Source organism: Elephantulus edwardii, unplaced genomic scaffold (assembly GCF_000299155.1).
Source record: "Elephantulus edwardii isolate Elephantulus edwardi_28Jun2011 unplaced genomic scaffold, EleEdw1.0 scaffold00005, whole genome shotgun sequence".
NCBI lineage: Eukaryota > Metazoa > Chordata > Mammalia > Macroscelidea > Macroscelididae > Elephantulus > Elephantulus edwardii.
This window is the reverse complement of record NW_006399755.1, coordinates 19894405-19914372: the sequence shown is the minus strand read 5'-3', so window position 1 is coordinate 19914372 and position 19968 is coordinate 19894405. Positions and strand designations below refer to the sequence as shown.

Sequence of the window (19968 nt, the reverse complement as noted above, 5' to 3'; positions counted from 1 at the left end):
ACCTATACTTGGACCAAGAGGTAGTCATCAGGACAGAGTAAGGAGACACTACATGGTTCAAAATCAAGAAGCAGGTCTGTCAGGGATGTACTTTGTCTCCATACCTTCTCAATCTGTTTGCAGAACAGATCATCTGAGACCCTGGGCTGTATGAGGAGGAATGTGGCATCAGCATTGGTGGAAGAATCATCAACAATCTGCGTTATGCAGATGACACAACCCTGCTTGCTGAAACTGAGGAGGACCTGAAGCACTTTGTGCAGAAGGTCAAGGACTGCAGCCTCCTATATAGATTGAAGCTCAACATCAAGAAAACAAAGATTCTCACCACTGGGACAACTGGCAGTATCAGTATGGATGGTGAAGAAATTGAGATAGTTAACAGTTTTAATTTACTTGGCTGCATAGTCAACACTCTTGGTAACAGCAGCCAGGAAATCAAGAGACGAATTGCTTTGGGAAAGTCAGCTGTGAGGTACCTCTCAAGAGTACTGAAGAGCAACGACATCAAGCTGGAGACTAAGGTGCACCTGGTCTGGGCTATAGTCTTCACAATTACATGTTACGCATCAGAGAGTTGGACAGTGAATAGGGATGATAGAAAGAGCCTTTGAGCTGTGGTGCTGGAGAAGAGTGTTGAATATACCATGGACTGCTAGGAGAACAAACAGGTTTGTCCTGGAGAAGGTGAAGCCAGAATGCTCCTTGGAGTCAAGGATTCTGAAGCTTCATCTGACATACTTTGGGCATGTTGCAAGGAGGGACTGGTCCTTGGAGAGGGACATCATGTTTGGCAGAGTTGAGGGGCGGCGCAGGAGAGAAAGACCTTTGATGAGATGGATCAATTCTGTGACTGGAGTGGTGGGAATGAGTGAGTTTGAGATGGCTAAGTTGGCACAGGATAGAATGGCGTTTAGAGCTTTTGTATATAAGGTCGCCATGAGTCGCAAGCGACTCAATGACACATAACAACAACAACATGTATAGGCTATACTCAATTCAATGGCAGCTAACAACAATAACAACAGTTTAGTTCTAGTCTTTTCTATCTTTTTTTTTTTTTTCATGAGTGTACCGTCAAATCAGATCTGACTGGTACAGGAGGAGATTGTCCCTCCTTTTCCCGGCAGAGCATCTGGTGGATTCGAATCGTGTGCCTCTGGAATTGTAGTTGCAGCTCCTTGCCACTAAGCCACCTGAGCTCCCCTTCTTTTCTGTCTTTTTAAATGTGGTTGTATTATAATGCAGTTAGATTTATTGTTTACTGTTTGTATTTTATTTCATATGTACTCCTGTTACTTTAATTTTCTATTTACCTATTTATCTACTTAATAGTACCATGTTTTAGAGAAATATCTACTAATTAAAGCCTTGCATTCTCTTACTACACTACTTCTTTCTTCTATCAACAAAAATATCAGCTTTCTATATATATAAAACCTAATTTCCGGCTAAACTTTCAGTATTTATATTGCATAAATGACTATATAGACATCTATTTTCTAACATCTTCTTTACATTGTTAATGCTCTTTTGTAGTCAATTTCTTTCACTCAACAATATATCCTAGAAATCTCAATTTCTATAAGTTTTGTTCTTTCAAGATAATCTTAAAAATATTAAATAATTTACATACATTCACACAGCTCTGGTGGCCTAGCGGCAAGAAGCAGTACTGTCATCGCAAAGGCCCGATGATCGAGGTCACCAGCTGCACCATGGGAGAAGGATGAGCAAAGTACTCCTATCCCATTAACATACCCACTGGAGGGTCAGCTATGGGTCAGGTCCCACTCTACGCTACACGACAAATCAAAACAATGTTAAGTCTGGTACTAACAAGTTGATTCCGACTCATAACAACCTTTTAGGACAGAGTAGAAGTACCTCCTAAGGTTTTCAGAGCTGTAATCTTCATGGAAAGAGAATCTAATATGATGTTGTTGAGTACTGCTGAGTCAGACCCGACCAATAGCTGACCCTCCAGCAGATTTTCAGAGGCAGTAGATCACACAGGATAAAACTGTCCATCTCTCTCCTGCAGAGCAGCTGATGGATTCAAACCATGGACTTTTGGATTATGCCACGAGGGTTTCTGAAAACCACATAACTTCCCAGAGTGGCCATCCTCAATGCAGCCAACTTAGGAAAGTTGTAGGGGACTATAGTGAGTCGTTACCTGGCAGCAGCCTTAGCTTGTAGTTCAGGGAAAGCAGCGTGGCCTTGTACCACATGGTCTATCTGAAAAACAAGAGAGGTGAGTCAGCTTCCCCCCCACCCCTTTTCGGAGACGGGAGCGAACTGGTGAGGAGGGGTGGGCAGGGAGAAAAGTGAGTCAGCTTTTTAAAAAGTTCTTAGACCTGTAGTTAAGTCATAAAGAAACACATAGGTATTAAAAAGTCAGTGTCTTTCCAACTATGTACATAAGGAGCTCTGGTGGTATAGTTGTTAAGTACTTGCCTGTAGAAAGAAAGGCTGACAGATTAAAAGCACCAATCACTCTGAGGGAAAAAAATGTGACAGTCTATTTCGATAAAAATCCCAACCTCCAAGACCCACAGGTTAATTCTACTCTGTCACATAGGGTCTGTCTGAGTCAGAAAATACTCAACAGGAGATCTGAGGATGTTCAAGTGTTAACTCAGCAATAGTGTCTCAGCTCTGCTGTTGTTGTTATTACTCTGTGCTGTCAAGTTGTGTGCGACTCATAGTGGCCCCATGCACAACAGCTCTGAGTCCTGCTCTATGCTGAGCTAAGACCATAGCAGCAGATGGTAGCAAGTTGAAGAATAGGATAAGTGAAGTAAAAGAGAGGAGTTATGAAAAATCAGGCTAACAAAATTTAAAAGAGCATTATGCTAAGAGAACTAAGTCCATCTCATAAAGACAAATACTGTATACGACCACTATTGTAGAACAAGTACCAGGATCCAAGGAGAAGGGGGGTGCTTAATTAATCATAGGGTCACATAATTTGATGGGTGGAGGAAGGGATGGATAAAGGAAAAAGTAAAGACCCTGTATGAAACACAATGTATACAAACTTCCTTTTAAAAACAAGATTTTTTTGAAAAAGAAAATGTCTACTGTAATGCCAACAACAGTAGAAATAATATTATCTAAAATTTATTGACTCTTTATTTACCATACTTAGAATACTATTACTGTTGTTATACTGATACAATGGACTCAACTCATAGTTAATCATTTAGCAGGTGTTTAGATGTGACCCAGAGCAGAAGTTCCCCCACGTCAGAAGTGGCCTCACTGGGGATCCAGAGGCCTGGGGCCAAAGTCTGAAGGCAACAATTAGGGTAGTTGCAGCCCTGACTAGAGTCCAGAGATCCTGGGCAGAGAGGTCTGCTTGCAAGGCAAGAGAGTCCCATCCCTGTGCTTTCAGGCACCGCTGGTGTTAAGTACCAGTTCAAAATATTCAGCTGAGCCACTGTCTATGCCAATTCCCCCATCCAGGATCCCATCCGCTGTGCTACCAAGCATCTCAGCTGGGGTCTGAAAAGGGTGCTTTGGAGGATGATACTTGTATGCCTTACTGTCTTTACAGTTTGCTATTAGAGGTAGAACACCGATGAACACTGTCAGTTCATCTACTGGGAACTGTTTTAAGGTTGTTAATTATTTTCTATCTTAGGTGTGTATAGGCTGGTGTGTTTATTATTTGCTTATGTTAGTATAGCATTTGTCTGTCAGTCTGTTGTACTGGTGTAGCTTGTGGGATGTTGTAGTGCTCGAGGCTTGTGCCACTGGTGCTTCAAGTACCAGAAGGGGCATCCATGGTGTACAGGTTGTAAAAGAGCTCCTAGATTAAGAGAGAGTAGGAGGAAGGACTGGTCATTCTCTTCCAAAACAATGGGCCTTTTAAGATCCCATAAACAACAGAGGAATGCAAGTAGTTGTAGTATTATAGGTAGAGCCCAGATAGAAAGTCACTAAAATAGGAGGAGAAACATTGGCAAGTAACCATTAACTTGGAATGTACAAGTATGAATAGGTAAATGGAAGTTATAAAAAATGAATGAAATGTGTGAAGACTGACATTCTAGACCTCATTGAATTGAGATGGATTAGCATGAGTTACTTTGAATCGGACAATCATATCATCTACTGTGCTGAGAATGAAAAACTGAAGAAGAAGAGTTTTGCATTCATAGTTAAAAACACAATTTAAAGATCAGTCCTGAAGTACAATGCTGTGTGTGATAGGATGCTATCCATATACAAACAAGGAAGATCTCTTAAAATAACTGTTACTCAAATATATGCACAAACAACTAAAGCCAAAAAGGAAGAGAATGAGTATTTCCACCAAATTTTGCAGTCCAAAGTGGACCAAACACGTAATTAACATGCATTAATTATATAATTATTATTGACTATATAATTATCGGTGACTGGAAGACAAAAGTTGGAAACAATAAGGAAGGAATGGTAGTAGGAAAGTATGTTATTAGTGACAGAAATGAGGCTGGAGAGAAAAGTACTGAATTTTGTTCACTCAGTGATTAATTCATGTTGTTGTTGTTGGAAGCTGTCAAGTACAACCCATAGTGACCCTATTAAAAACATATCTGAGCCCTATCATATATTGTGCCATCTTCATACTTCCTGACATACTAGAGCTCATTGCAGCAGTCACTGTGTCAATCCACTAGGGTGAAGGTCTTCTTCTCCTTTGCTAATTCCCTGCCTTTCCAAGAATGATGTTCCTCTCCAAGGAATAACCTCTCCTAGTAACAAGCTCAAAGTGTGTGAAGCAAAACTTCATCATCTTTGCATCCAAGGAACACTCTGGCTACACTTTCTCCAAAATATATTTGTTTGTTCTTTTGGCAGTCCATGGTAAGTTCCATATTCTCCAACACCACAGCTCAAAGGTGTCAATTCTTCTGTCATCCTTATTCATTGTCCAGCTCACAGATGCATAGCAAGTGATCAGAAAGACCATGAATCAGATATAACTTAGACCTCAAACTGACATTATTGCTCCTCAATAATTTGTAGTGGTCCCTGAATGTAGTCTTTCTCAGTACAAGATGTCTCCTGATTTTACGACTGCTGGTACCAAGGCTGTTGACTGCAGATCCAAGTAAGATAAGGTTGTTGACAGTTTAAATCTTTTCTCCACCTAGCAGACATTGCCTACCAGTCCAATGGTAAGAATAAATAAAAAATTCTTACAACTGAATTTATTCATAATAAATACCTTTTTTTAAAAAAAACACACAACACAAAAGATGACTTTAGACATAGATTTCACCTTATGGATGATACAGAAATCAGATTGGCTAGCTCAGCAGCAGGTTTGAGGGAGTGAATACCAATGAATGGAATTAAAGATCAGAGGAAATGTGGAAAGGAATCAAAGATATCATACATGAAGATAGCAAAAGGTCATTGTAAAGAAAGAAGAGGGAAAAAATATGACCAAAATTGATACCAGAAGAGACTATAAAAATTGCATTAGAGTGTCGAGAAGTCAAAACAAAAGGAAGAGATGCTGAGTGAAGGAGTTGAATGCAAGATTTCAAAGGGCAACTTGAGAAGACAAAGCAAAATATTATAATATGTAGAAAACTAGAATTGGAAAATAAAAATGCAAGAACATTCACTTGTCATTTTTCAGGTTGAAAGAATAGAAAAATAAATTTAAGCCTTCAGTTTCAACACTGAGAGATGTTATGGGAAAAATCAAGAGTGATCCAGGAAGCATAAAAAAAATAAAGAGATGGCATGAATACACAGAATTACTGTACCAACAAGAATTAGTTGACACTGAAAACTTTTAGGAAGCATCATATTAATAAGAGCCAGAGGTAATGAAGGAAGAAGTTCAACCAGCTCTGAAGGCACTGGCAAAAGTAAGTCCTCAGAAATCAAGAGAAGACCAGTTGACATGCTTCAGCTAACATATGTAGGATCTGCTCACTAGTCTATGCCAGGAAATTTGGAGGACAGCTGCATGGCTGACTGACTGGGAGAGATCCATATTTGTCCCCATTCCTGAAAGGTTATCCAACAGAATATAGAAATTTAGAACAATATCATTAATGTCACATGCAAGAAAAATATTGCTGAAATCATCCAAAAGTGACTAGAACAGTATATTTACAGGAAGCTTCCAGAAGTTCAAGTGGTGTTTAGAAGAGGGTATAGCACCAGGGATATCATTCTTGACATCAGATGGACCCTGACTGAAAGCAGAGAAAACCAGAAGAATGTCTGTGTTTTATAGACTAAATAAAGGCTTTAGACTGTGTGGGTCATACAAACTATAGCTAAAATTGAAAAGACTGGAAATCTCAGAACACTTAATTGTTCTCATGAGAAATGTGTACCTAGATTAAGAAGCTGTTGGGTTTTTTTATGGAAAAAAATACAATACAAAAAACCTGTTATCAAACTACATGTCTAAAAATGCTCTAGAAATAACAATAAATGAGATTTCTGGATTTAAGAGCTATCTATACAATATACCATTGCTGTTAGCTGCAGTAAAGTCAGCCTCCAACTCTAGTGTCACCCAATACAAAGGGGGGGAAAGTTATAAAAATACTATTACAGGTATATATATGTGGGGTTTTTTTTTGTTTTTTTTTTTAAGAAAGTGTTGCTTGAACAGAGCAATGGAACAATGCATGGCTTAAAATCAGGAAGAGTGCATCTGAGAGGTATCCTTTCTCCATATCTATTAAATATATATGCTGAGCAATTAATTCATGAAGCTAGACTCTGTGAAGAGGAATGTGTCATTAGAATTGGAGGAAGACTCAACAATCACCTGCTTTATGCAGATGACATACCCTGCTTGCTGAAAGTGAGAAGAATATGAAACACTTGCTGCAGAAGATCAAGGAATATAGCCCTAAGTATGGATTACCCCTCAACATAAAGAAAAAAGAGGCCCTCACCACAGAACCAACAACCAACATCATAATTGATGAAGAAAGGAGTGAAGCTGCCAATGATTTCATCTTACTTGGATCAACATCCCTGGTACCAGCAATCAGGAAATCAGAAGATGTATTGGGCAAGTGCAGTGATGACGGTTTGCAGACTAAATTGAGCCTGATTCAGGACATAATCTTCTCAATCATGTGCTACACATCTAAGAGCTGACAAGAAATAAGGATGACAGAAGAAAAATTGATCCCTTTGAGTTGTGGTACTGGACAATAGTACTGAATATCCCATGAACTGTCAAAAGAAAAAAAACAGATATATCTTGGAAAAAAGTACAGAATGCTTCTTGGAGGAGAAAATGATGAAGATTCATCTTTCCAAGTTTGGGCATGTTGCTAAAAGAGGCTATTCTTTGGTGAGGTATGTCACCAAGGTGGTTGGGAAGGTGGAGGGATGGCGAAAGAGAGGAGACCCTCAATCAGGTGGATTGACACAGTGATTGCAGCAATATGCCCAAGTGTGTCAGAGATTGTGAGGATGGCACAGAATAGGATAGGGTTCAGATCTATTGCTCATAGGGTTGCTATGAGTCATACTCAACTCAACTGCTACCTAACAACAACAACTAGGGTGATTTGCTCCTGGAAGATTACAACCCAAAAAATTGCAAGGGGAAGTTTTACTTTTTCACATAGGGTCAATATGAGCCAAAGTTAGACTTGATGACACTTAAAAGCTACATTCAGTCTTTGTTTAATGATGACAAGGCATCTTGCAGATTCTCATAGTGTTTATAATCTAATGAGATCACTAAGATGAACCCATTGGGATCAGTAATGAATAACTAAAATTATTACTTGATTTGATGCTAATACCTATAGGATGTATAGAAGGGAGATAAAATGAGTTTGTTGTATTAGAACAGGATGCCAGAAGAAAGCATACATATATGCATATGTATATACATAGCATATATGCATGCATGAATGCAGTTATTCAGTATTTACTTAATGCATATGGCAGATATTATTCTAGGGTCACTGTATATAATAGAAAACAATATAATTAATAAACACACAAGTAAAATATTGCTAAAAATCATCCAAAACCAGCTAGTACAGTACATTGATTAAGACATGACAGAAGTTCAAGCTGAGTTTTGAAGAGGCTACATCACTATTGCTGATGTCAGATGGGGCCTGGTTGAAGACAGAGAATACCACAAAGAATGTCTAATTGTATTTTTTGACTATGTAAAAGTATTTGACTCTGTAGATCATAACAAACTATGGCTAACATCTGGAAGAATGGAATTCCAGAACAGTTAATTGTGTTTACACAAAACCTATACCTAGACCAAGAACAAGGGAGCACTGGATGGTATAAACAAAGTCCCATGAAAAAGCATGAAGCATTTAATTTTGGTCCTTTTTTGCATTTGTAGGCATTCCGTCATTGTTATGTGCCATGGAATCATAATGGATTCACAGTTGATGTTCCAGAGAGTTTTCAGACAATTCAAATTTCATAGGAGATTGTCCATCTTTCTTTCCTGTAGAGCAGCTTGTGGATTCAATTTGTCCACCTTCGGGTTGATAGTACAACTCTTTACCCACTAGCCATCAGAATTCCCTAAGTGTAGGCAGAGAACAATCACACATTCAATTAGAAAATGAATAAAGCTATAAAAATATGGGTCAATAACAAGAATGAGGTTAATTGAGAGGGACGAGTTTTAAAAATAAAATAAGTGTTTTTATTTTCACTACATTAGGGGGGTTCATAGAGTGCTACTGTCATCTGGAAAACAAAGATTAAAAATATGAAGGAAAGTTCGTTGACGAGAGAGCAGAGAGATGACCTAGGCAGGCAATACAGACAAAATCATTGGTTGGCAGTGGGAGTGCGGGATGCAAATATTTTCTTCTCACTCTGTTGTATCATTTTCCCCTCCCCCATATCATTTGTTTCCATGTCTGTCTCTTCCCACGGACATCTTTTCAAGCAAAATCAAATCCTCTTATATTGAGTTAATTCGGACTAACAGAGACCTTGCAGGACAGAGCAGAACTACTTCTAGGGTTTTCAAGGCTGTCACTTTTGTGGAAGCAAATTGATCCTCTTTCTTCTGCAGAGTATCCAGTGAGTTCTAAACTACCAACATTTTGCATAGCAATACACTTCTTTGACCATTTCACCACTAAACCAACCAACCAACCAAAAAACTTCATTGCCATCAAATTGCTTCCAATTCTTAGTGAACTTCCTGTCTCAACTTTCTTTCATAGAGTTAATTGTGTAGTTAGTTAATTTGACACTACTGACTTTTGGATTAGCAGCTCAATTAATAATGCACTATACCACTGTTGTTATGTACTGTTGTTATGGAGTTGGAATAGACTTATAGCTGACCATCAGTGGGTTTTCAGAGGCAGTTTATTGCACAGGAGGAGACTACCCAGCCTTCTGTTGTGGTTGTTGTTATGTGTCGTTGAGTTGTTTATGATTCACAGTGTTTATGATTCACTGCAATAGCTCAGAACCCTGCCCTATCCTGAGCCAATCTCACTGTCTCTGACACACCTGCCTCCATTAACCCATTCACTGTCAATCCATCTCATCCAGGGTCTTCCTCTCCTGCATCATCCCTCTACCCATCCAGGCATGATATCTTATCCCAAGGACTATTCCCTCTGGTTAACATGCCCAAAGTATGTGAAACAGCTTCAAAAGTCTAGCCTTGAGAGAACAACAGTACAATAAACTCCATTAATCTAATTTCATCAATGCCTAAAGCCATACTTGTCATCTTAAAACAATGATTAAGGAATATTTTGAAGAAAACAAAGCAGATTTATAGACGTATAAAAATTATTAAGTGCAAAGAAATTAGAGGTAAGGATGATTTTAACCTTTGTATCTTAGTGACTAATAAGGAGAAATGTATTTTAATGGAAAGAGTGTGAGCTTCGAGTAGCCTCGAATTCAAATCTATGGTCTGTAAGTGTCTGCTATGCTACATTGGCAAAGTTACTTCACCTCACAGCACCTCAAGTTTCCACAACTGTCAATGAGAACAATAACATTAAATTTTGCAGGGAAGGTAGTAACGAGTGGTTTTCAGTTGATAATACATATTATTAAAGATAAGAGAGTACCAACAAAAGAGTGATCATGATTTTACATCGTCAGTTGAGATTTCCCACCCCCAGTCCCTCGTAGTTTCTGGTAGTAAAAGTCCTCCTTGCTTAACAAAGAACCGGTCTTTTTGCCAAATAACTTAGCATTTACTTCAGCTGCCTGTAGTAGCTGTTCTAGGGCTGGTCTTTGCTTATGTTCTATTTTCTAATAAATTTAGTACAGGGTAAGAACATAGTGTCCAATTAGTGGTTATTTGTTTCCCAGTGAAAGAACCCGTTTTACCACAATGACTGTTCTTGCCAAGTGGTTGCCTTAGAAATATATAGTCAGAACCATTCTACCCCTATGACTATTTTGTTGTTTTTTACATCTCTTTCAGATTTCAGCTCCAAGAGCAGCCAGCTCTATGAGTAGGCAGAGAAATTTAAAAATTACGTGAATAGGTAAGAATCTTGAGCTGATCAGAGTAAAGCCTTTTTCCGGGTGGCTTTCATCTTCAGCCTAAGAAAGAAGGTTATATTGCAATACGTCAGGTTGGGGTTTTTAGGTTCTTCTTTGTAACGGTAGTATCTTATTTGTAACATTGTGAGAGGGATGGCATTGCAATGCGGTATAACACAGAGATCAGAAAAGAGTAGTAGCATGTGGCCCACAGATGTATTTTATTTCAGCTGTATAATTTTTTTTATATAAATGAGCCAATACTTTAAAATTTGGAGAGTTCACTTAAATCCCACATTCTAATTTCTCTTGAATAAGTGAAGACTGTAAAACAATAGACTACCCTTGTTTCCTCACGGCAACAATCAGCTGAAGTGGAGTGGTGGTCAGTGCCTTCAAACAGGACTACACCCTCCAGTCAGTAAGAGGACCTAATACTCCCTACCATTCCCCAGCAAGAAAGCAAGATTTTATTGATTCATCATTTGATTGCACTGAAAATTTACTTGTGGTAGCATACTTTCCTATGTCCACCTCTCTGTCAAAGGATGGGATTTAGTCCCAGAGTATTGTGAGCTTCAAGAAAAATTTCTTTTCAGAAGAAAAAAATATTTACTTGCTAAATTTGTTTATTCATTTATTTAAGTTACCTGTCAGATCTCTGTATAGGCACTTAAATTCTTAGCCTTTGATATGGCAAGTAACACAGGACAAGGATCTTGAGACCTGCATTCAGTTCTGGCCCAGGAAGTCAATTTGGATACGAAAGACCCTACCTTCTGCTTCAGCTTAATCAATTTCATTCATCATCAGAACTTGATAATTTAGTGAATTTTTAGATTTGGTCAATTAGCTATTCTCTTCATGAAAGTATGATATGTTATCTATAATAAGCATCATTCTAACTTCTAACCTGAGATTTAAAAATATGAATAAGATAGTCAGGAATTAGTTGGAAATAGAAATACCATTTGACCCAGAAATTCCACTACTGGGAATACACCCTAAAGAAATTAGAATTGCCACCCAAGCAGATATATGCACACCCATGTTTATTGCTGCATTGTTCACAATAGCAAAGAGTTGGAAACAACCCACGTTCCCATCAACTAATGAATGGATGGAGAAGCTGTGGTATATTCACACAATGGAATCCCACACAGCACTGAAAAACAAGCAACTCATGAAATGCTGAATGAAATATCTCAGTCACAAAAGGACAAATATTGCATAATGCCACTGTTATAACACAGGATTGACATAGAGGTTGGGGAGAAACTAAGAAAAGAGGAGATAAATAATGCACAGTGCATTGAAATAGATGAGAACTTCTTAAAAGGAATATATGATTGGGTATTATATTCATGACAACAGACCAGAATATGAGCTGCATAGTAAAGTGGACTGGAGGTGGGGGTGGATTGTGCAACAATGATTTTTTATTTTCCAAAAAGAAAAGCAAATTGGGGAGGAGTGGGCAGGGAGGAAAATGTGTAACAATGAATGAATGAAAATCCAAATTCTCTATAAACTTTCATTAAAATCTCAATGAAAAACTGAAATGACAAAACAAGCAGCAAAAGCTGAGCCACAGAACTTTCATGTAATTATTCTTTAATCAAACATAAAACTTACCTCCACCATGAACTTCTGCATTCATGGGAAGCTTGACCTGCAGATATCTTCACTCACCTCACACAGCCTGGCCGTTGCCCCTCCCATCTCTGCTACCCACTGGCCATTGAGGTGCTTAGAGGTTTGGGGACACCCACTTGAACATACCTGCACCTCATCTAACTTCTTTTTCCTCATGTAGAAACACGTTGTCCTTCCAGACCTACCTAGTAGCTAAAACTAGACTAATCCTAGGTGTCCAGCCATGGGGGGAAAAAGGCAGGAATTGGCAAGGGTCAAGTGAGATTAGAGTGGGTTAAAGAAGAAAGAGTGAAATGAGGACTGGAAGGTAAGAGAGGCAAAGCAACCACAGTGAAGGCTTCAGATTTTATCACAAGTACAATGGAAGACACAGAAAGGTTTCAACCAATGGAGTAAAGTAATTCTATTTACCTTAAAAATAATAATGCAAAAGTTTCTATAATGATTGAAAATTCCTATTATATTAACTCTATTAAAGGCTACAATTTGAAATGCTAATCAAAATAAGCCAATTAATTATCTAAAGACATGGGAAACAGATCATAATCAAGTAGAGACTAAGGGAGAGAAGACATTTGGGAAAAAAAAATAGGAGTGTTTCCAATGTTACAAATATTTGCTTACGGGTAGGCTCCAATAGTTCCTTAAAGGATGACTAATACACAAATACGAAGATTCAGTACTATTGGTTGAGAAATAAGAGATCAGACTTCAACACAGAGTGGTTAGCAAACAGTAGCAGTAGGTAGATGTCTCAGCAATGAAAGTGATCCCCAGATTAAATGTATTCTCTACTCTAATCTCTGGATGATATATGCGCATGAGGAACACTACATAGTTTAGCTAATGCTAAAATAAGAACAATTTTCACTAAGTGCTTATTAAGAGAGAGATAAAATTTGGAATTTTATTTCAACTAAGTAAATTATCTAACAAAACAGAGCAAACAATTTCCTCTTGAGAAATCCAGAGCCTGTCCAATAAATACATCAGTCACAATGTCCAAGATACAATTCAAAATTACTTGATACATAAAATATCAGAGGCATGTATTTCATTCTTAGGGAAAAAGCCAACTCCTTAGACATTGAGACTGAGATAACAGATAGCAGAATTGGACCTCTTTAGGTGTTGAAGAAAAACAAACAACAAAACAATAATAAAACTCTGTCAATCAAGATTTTGCACTTGAGTAAAAATTGACATGAAAGTTTATTTCTTTTGTTTTCTATGTTGAAAGACATTTTAATTAAATTGTGTGAAAATCTCTTTGAAATTAGTTGTTAAGTAAAAGAAATACACTTTTAAATAAATAAAAACTAAAGAATTTTTTTGGATGGCTGAGTTAAGCTGTAAGAAATGTTAAAGAATATTTCTTCGGCTAAAGAAAAAACATATTGCGATGGGAAAGTCTGCTGTTAGGGACCTCTCTAAAGTACTCAAGAGCAACGGTGTCTCTCTGGAGACTAAAGTGTGCCTGATACAGGCCATGGTTTTTGCAATCACTTGTTATGCATCAGAGAGTTGGACAACGACTAGGGAGGATAGAAGAAAAATTGATGCCTTTGAGCTGTGGTGCTGGAGAAGAGTATTGAATGTAGCATGGACTGCCAAGAAAACAAACAGATTCACCCTGGAGAGGATTAACCCAGGCTGCTCCTTGGAGGTGAGGATTCTGGGGCTTCATGTGACATACTGTGGACATGTTGTAAGGAGAAACAGGTCCTTGGAGAGGGACATCATGCTTGGAAGAGTGGAGGGACAGGGCAGGAGGGGAAGACCCTCTCTGGGGTGGATTGATTCAGTGACTGGGGTAATCGGGATGGGTGTGTCAGAAGCAATGCGATTGGCACAGGACAGAGCAGGGTTTAGGGCTGTTGTACATAGGGTCGCTATGAGTCTCAAACAACTCTACGGCACATAACAATAACAACAACAACAAAGAAAAAACACATCAGGTGGAAACTTACATTTTTAAGAAACAGAAATCAATGGAAATGTTAAATGTGTGGGTAAATATAGAAAGACTGCTTTGTTTCTCATAATATCTTTAAATGATATAAGGCCCTTCAAAGGCACAAGTATTGCATACAAACACATAATCATTGTCTGCAAAAACTACACAAAAACTTTGTATTGCTAGGCTCATTACATATGCAGATAGCACATATATGGCAACTAGAGCATAAAGAGCTGTAGCCAAAATGATCAGTTGCTGTTTAGTCAATTCCAACCTGATGGCCTCGTTGTTTGTAGAGGAGACCTGCACTCCATACAGAGTCTATTGGATATGATTTTATTTTAGAAGCAAGTTGTCAGGTCTTTCTTCTGGGTGGGACTGAATCATTAACTGTTTGCTTAGATGCTCAGTACTTAACCACCTGTTATTCTATAAGTAGATATCAGACAACAATGACACTATAAACAAGTATGAGGAGGTTGATACAGGTAATGAGAACATTAAATACTTTTTGTATTTTACATGAAACAATACAACATGCACTCTGTTGTTGTTGTTAGGTGTCTTGTCGTTGTGTACGCCTCATAGATATGCTATAAATAACAGATCTGAACCCTGTCCCGTCCTGCCTCATCCTTATCGTCCCCATTACCCTTGAGCCCACTGCCCCAGTCACTGGAGAAATTCATCATTCTGAGGGTCTCCCTCTTTTTCACTCACCCTTCACCTTTCCAAGCATGATACTCCTTTCTAAGAAATATCTTCTCCTAACAACATTCCCAAAGTATGTGAAAAGAAGCTCAGTCATCCTTGCCTCTAAGGAACACTCTGGTTGCACCTTTTCTAAGACATCTGTTTGTTCTTTTGACAGTCCATGGGATATGGAGTACTTTTCTTCAGTATCACAACTGAAAGGCATATTTTATTCTTCTGTCATTCTTATTCATTGCCCAGCTCCCAGATGCATAGCGGGTGATTGGAAAAACGATGGTTTGAGTCAAGCATACCTTAGTCTCTGGACTAACATTATTGCTCTTCAGAACTTTAAGGAGTCCTTGACAGCTGACTTTATCAATGTTATATGTCTCCTGATCTTCTGACTGCTGGTACCAAGAGTACTGACTGTAGATTCAAGTAAGACAAAATAATTGAAAGTTTCAATCTTTTTTCCATCTATCATGATGTTACCTATTACAGTAACGAGGATTTTTGTTTTCTTGATGTTGAGATGCCATCCATATGAAAGGCTTCAGTCTTTGACCTTCTGGACCAACTTTTTTGCGTTCTCCTCACTTTCAGTAGCCAAGATTATGCCATCTGCATAAGGCAGGTTATTGAATGAGTCTGTCTCTAATCTTAATGCCACATTCCTCATCAAGTCTAGTTTCTCAAGTTATTTGTTCAGCATATAGATTGAATTCTTATGGAGAATGGACAAAACCCTGATGTACAACTTCCTTGATTTTAAATTAGACTGCTTCCTTGCTCTGTTCTGACAACAGCTTCATGGTCTATGAGTGTTCTTCTTGTTTCTAGGTGCCACTGAGTTGAGTACAACCCAAAGCGACCCTATGAACAACAGATCAGAACCCTGCCTATCCTGTGCCATCTTCACACTTCCTGACATATTAGAGCCCATTGTGGTGGTTACTGTGTCAGTTCACCTGGTCAAGGGTCTTCCTCTTCTTTGCTAACCCTCTCTACTTTTCTGAAAATCATGTCCCTGTCCAAGGAATAGTCCATCCTAGCAACATGCACCAAGTATGTGAGGTGAAGCCTCATCATTTTTGCCTCCAAATAGCACTCTGGCTGCACCCTTTACAAGACATATTTGTTATTCTGGCAGTCTATGGAATGGTCAATGCTCTTTTCTAACATCACAGCTCAAAGGCATCAATTCTTCTGTTATCCTTATTCATTGTCCAGCTCTCAGATGCATAGAAAGTGATCAGGCAGACCATGGCTTGAATCAGACACACCTTAGTCCTCAAACTGACATCTTTATTCCTCAGTAACTTGTAGATGTCCTTAACTGCAGACTTTCCCAGTGTATTACATCTCTTGATTTCCTGACTGCTGGTACCAAGGGTGTTATTTGTGAATCCAAGTAAGTGGAAGTCGTTGACAGTTTCAATCTTTTCTCTATCTATCACGACGCTGCTTTTAGCATCCAGTGGTTAGAATCTTTGTTTTCTTGACATTAAGATACAATTCATATTAAAGGCTGTGCTCTTTAATCTTCTGAAACAAGTATTTCAAGTCCTCCTCGCTTTCAGCAAGCAAGGTTATGTCATCTGCATAACACAGGTTATTGATGAGTCTCCCTCCAATCCTGATTCCACATTCCTCTTTATAGAGTTCAGCTTCTCAAATAATTTGCTCAGCAAACTCTATGAACAGTAGAGGAGTGTGGATGTCTATGAACATATTCCAATTCTTCTTAATGTTAGCCATAGTTTGTTAGAAAATAAAAAGGAAATAGCTTACTCAATATTTCTTAAGTTGAAAGTACTGGGGGGAAAAATCAAGACTCCAATTGTGCTGGTGAGTGTTACTATGGGAAAAGTCTTGAATGATCTAGAAAGCATCAAAAGAAGATGTAGAGTCATTGTACCAAATTGGCCAACAGTGAAATACTTCAGGAAGTACCATATGAACACAGCCAATGATTATGAGAGAAGTTCAAGCTGCACTGAAGGCACTGGCAAAAAGTAAGGCTCTTAGAGTTAATGGGGTAACAACTGACATTTTACAAATGCAGCTCTGAACATGCTCACCAGTCTATGCCAGGAAATTGGAAGGATAGCTTCCTGGCCAACTGACTGGAAGAGATCTATATTTGCTCCCAATTCCCAAGAATGTTGACCCAAAAGCATGTTGATAGTAAGCAATATCATTAGTATCACACATGCGCAAAATATCACTATAGATAATCCAAAAATTCAAACTGGATTTAGAAGAGGCTATGGAACCAGGTAAGTAATTGCTAATATCAAATGGATTCTGGCTGAAAGCAGAGAAAATACTTGAAGAATGTTTATCTCTGTTGTATTAACTATGCAAATGCATTTGACTGTTGATTATAACAAACTATGGCTAACATTAGGAAGAATTGGAACTGAAGAATAAATTAAAGCCTGGAGTTAGAATACTTAAGGATTCTTTGGGAAGAATATTGAATGATCCAGGAAGCATTGAAAGAAGATGGAAAGAGTATTCACAGTCATTTGACCAAAAGGAATTGGCAGACACAGAAGAATTTCATGAAACAACATGAGCAAGAGCCTATGGTGATGAAGGAAGAAGTTCAAGCTGCTCTGAAATAATTGGCAAAAAACAAGGTCCCAGGAATTGTTTACCTTTATCTTGTTGTGGTGCTGATAAGGGACTTTTCTCTAGACTTTATAAAATATTCAAGCACCTGAATAAGATAAATAATCCAATTGCAAAACATGCACAGGATATGATCAAATACTTAACCAAAGAAGACATTCAGATGGCGACAAAACACATGGAGAAATGTTAAAAAATTCCTAGCTCTATAAGAGATGCAAATCAAAACATCTATGAGATATCATCTCACCCCAGTAACAATTGCAAAGTTCAACAGAGCAGCAAACAACAGATGCTGGTAAGGTTGTGGAGAAATTGTAACCCTTATTTACGGTTAGTGGGAGTATAAAATTGTGCAGTACTATGGAAGACGGTACGGTGCTTTCTCAAGAAATTGGAAAGAGAAATACAATTTGACTCAGCAATCCACTAATGGGAGTATACACCAAAGAAACCATAACCATCACCCAAACAAATATATGCACACTCATGTTTATTGCAGCTTTGTTAACAATAGTAAAGAGTTGGAAACAACCTAAGTACCCATCAACAAACATATGGATTGAGAAGCTTTGGTGTATTTACACAATGAAATACTATACAGCACTAAAAAAGCTGATAAAATATCATACAAAATGGGTGACCTTGGAGGACATTATGTTGAGTGAAATATCTCAGTCACAAAAGGATAAATATTGCATAATGCTACTATTAATAACTGCTTCTTAAGTGAGTCTGTAACAGAATTTCAAAGAAAAATAAAACTTAAATCACATAGCTCCATAAAAGTCAAGTTCAGTTCTGGAAAGATCTGAGACCTCCAATGGCCAAATTGGGTTTGGATACAACTGTAATACTTTGATCAAGTTACCTCATTTTCCAGATCCGACATCTTTACCAGTAAAATTAACTTAGCAATCCTGACCTCACAGATATGCAATGGAAATCAGATAATGAACCCTAAAGGAAGGATCACTGGTGGCCTAGCGGTAAGAAACTGAGCTGTAATTCCAAAGGCATGTGATTTGAATCAGCCCGCTGCTCTGAGGGAGAAGAACGGACAATCTCCTCTTGTATGATTAACTGTCTCTGAAAACTCACTGGAAGGTCAGCAATGGCTAGGTTCTGTCTCAAATAAAGGTACACCACCACCACCATCACCATTACCACCACAAAGGACCTAGAAGTGCTTGGCTGTACATATTCAATAAATGGTAGCCCCTACCTGCCCAGTGGAATCTCTCTGTGGTGTACATATATTACCACCTTGTATTGGTAACTAATTGGAAGGAGAGACATTCACTTCCATAATAGCTTTCCTTCGGAAACCCTATGAACCTGGAGAGAGGATGAAAGACACCCAAGCATCGAGGACTCTCCTTCATAGGGCCACTATGAGTTGCCTGCTACTCGATGGCACTTAACAACAACAACAGCATTGGTAACTAAAAGGTTATATATTGGAGTCTGCTCAGGGGAACCTTGGATGAAAGACCCAGTAATCAACTTCAGAAAAGCCAGTCTTTGAAGAAACCCTATTTATTACAATTCTATATGACACACATTAACTTACCATGAGTCAGAATTCATACCTAGGTAATTGGTTTAAGAACATTCAAAGTAGGCTTAACAAGTAGTGCAGTCAGTCTAGTTAATATGCTACAGTAAATTTCAAGGCAACTCCAAGTGGCTTAATGGTAAGGAATTGTGCTTTCAACTCAAGCTCTGTGGATTGGACTCACCAGCTGCTCTGTGTGAGAAGGATGGGCAATCCCCTCCAATGTGGTTTACAGGCTCTGAAAGCCTTCAGGAAGGTCAGCAGTGTATCATTTCCGACTTGCTGGTGCACAACAACATCAACCTAGTTACAATTATAAGTTTATGTGTTCATCTTTCTCATTTGATGACTAGGATCATATGATGATATCCTTGACACCAAAACGAGCAATGTTGAGCACAGGAAATCTCTTAATAGGACAGAATATGTGCATAAATGACAGGAGTGATTAAATTATCTCTGTCATGTGTGAAGCACTGTTTATAGTACATATGGTCCACAACTCTTCTATAGAAGACTTTCTGACTTAATGCAGCTATTCCAACACTGAATGGCTTTGAGTATATGGGGGGAGCCAGTTAGGATTCAGAAGGAACAGATACTAGAATTCCCGGAACACAGAGCAACTTGCTATACGAGGAGAAATGGCTTAAGTTCAAATCCTGAAATCAGTGGGGTGTATATAACTAATAGACCTGTTGATGCCATTGAACTAATATGTTGTTATGGATGTTGTTATGTGCCGTTGAATCGTTTGCGACTCATAGCGACCCTATGTACAACAGCCCTAAACCGTGCTCTATACTGTGCCAATCTCATTGCCTCTAACAAACCTATCCCGAGTGCCCCAGTCACTGAATCAATCCACCTCATGGAGGGTCTTCCCCTCCTGCGCTGTCCCTCCACCCTACCAAGCATGATGTCCCTCTCCAAAGACCTGTCTCTCCTTACAACATGTCCA

The 19968-nt window shown here is 38.5% G+C and overlaps 1 protein-coding gene across 1 annotated transcript in view; it reads right to left on the bottom strand.

Annotated features, from left to right (window-relative positions):
* Positions 1–19968, bottom strand: part of FGGY (FGGY carbohydrate kinase domain containing) — a 741424-nt gene that overhangs the window by 205950 nt on the left and 515506 nt on the right. Inside the window, exon 9 of the mRNA XM_006879829.1 lies at positions 2180–2241. Within this exon, the coding sequence (XP_006879891.1) occupies positions 2180–2241 (62 nt within the window). The remainder of the gene's footprint in view (positions 1–2179; positions 2242–19968) is intronic.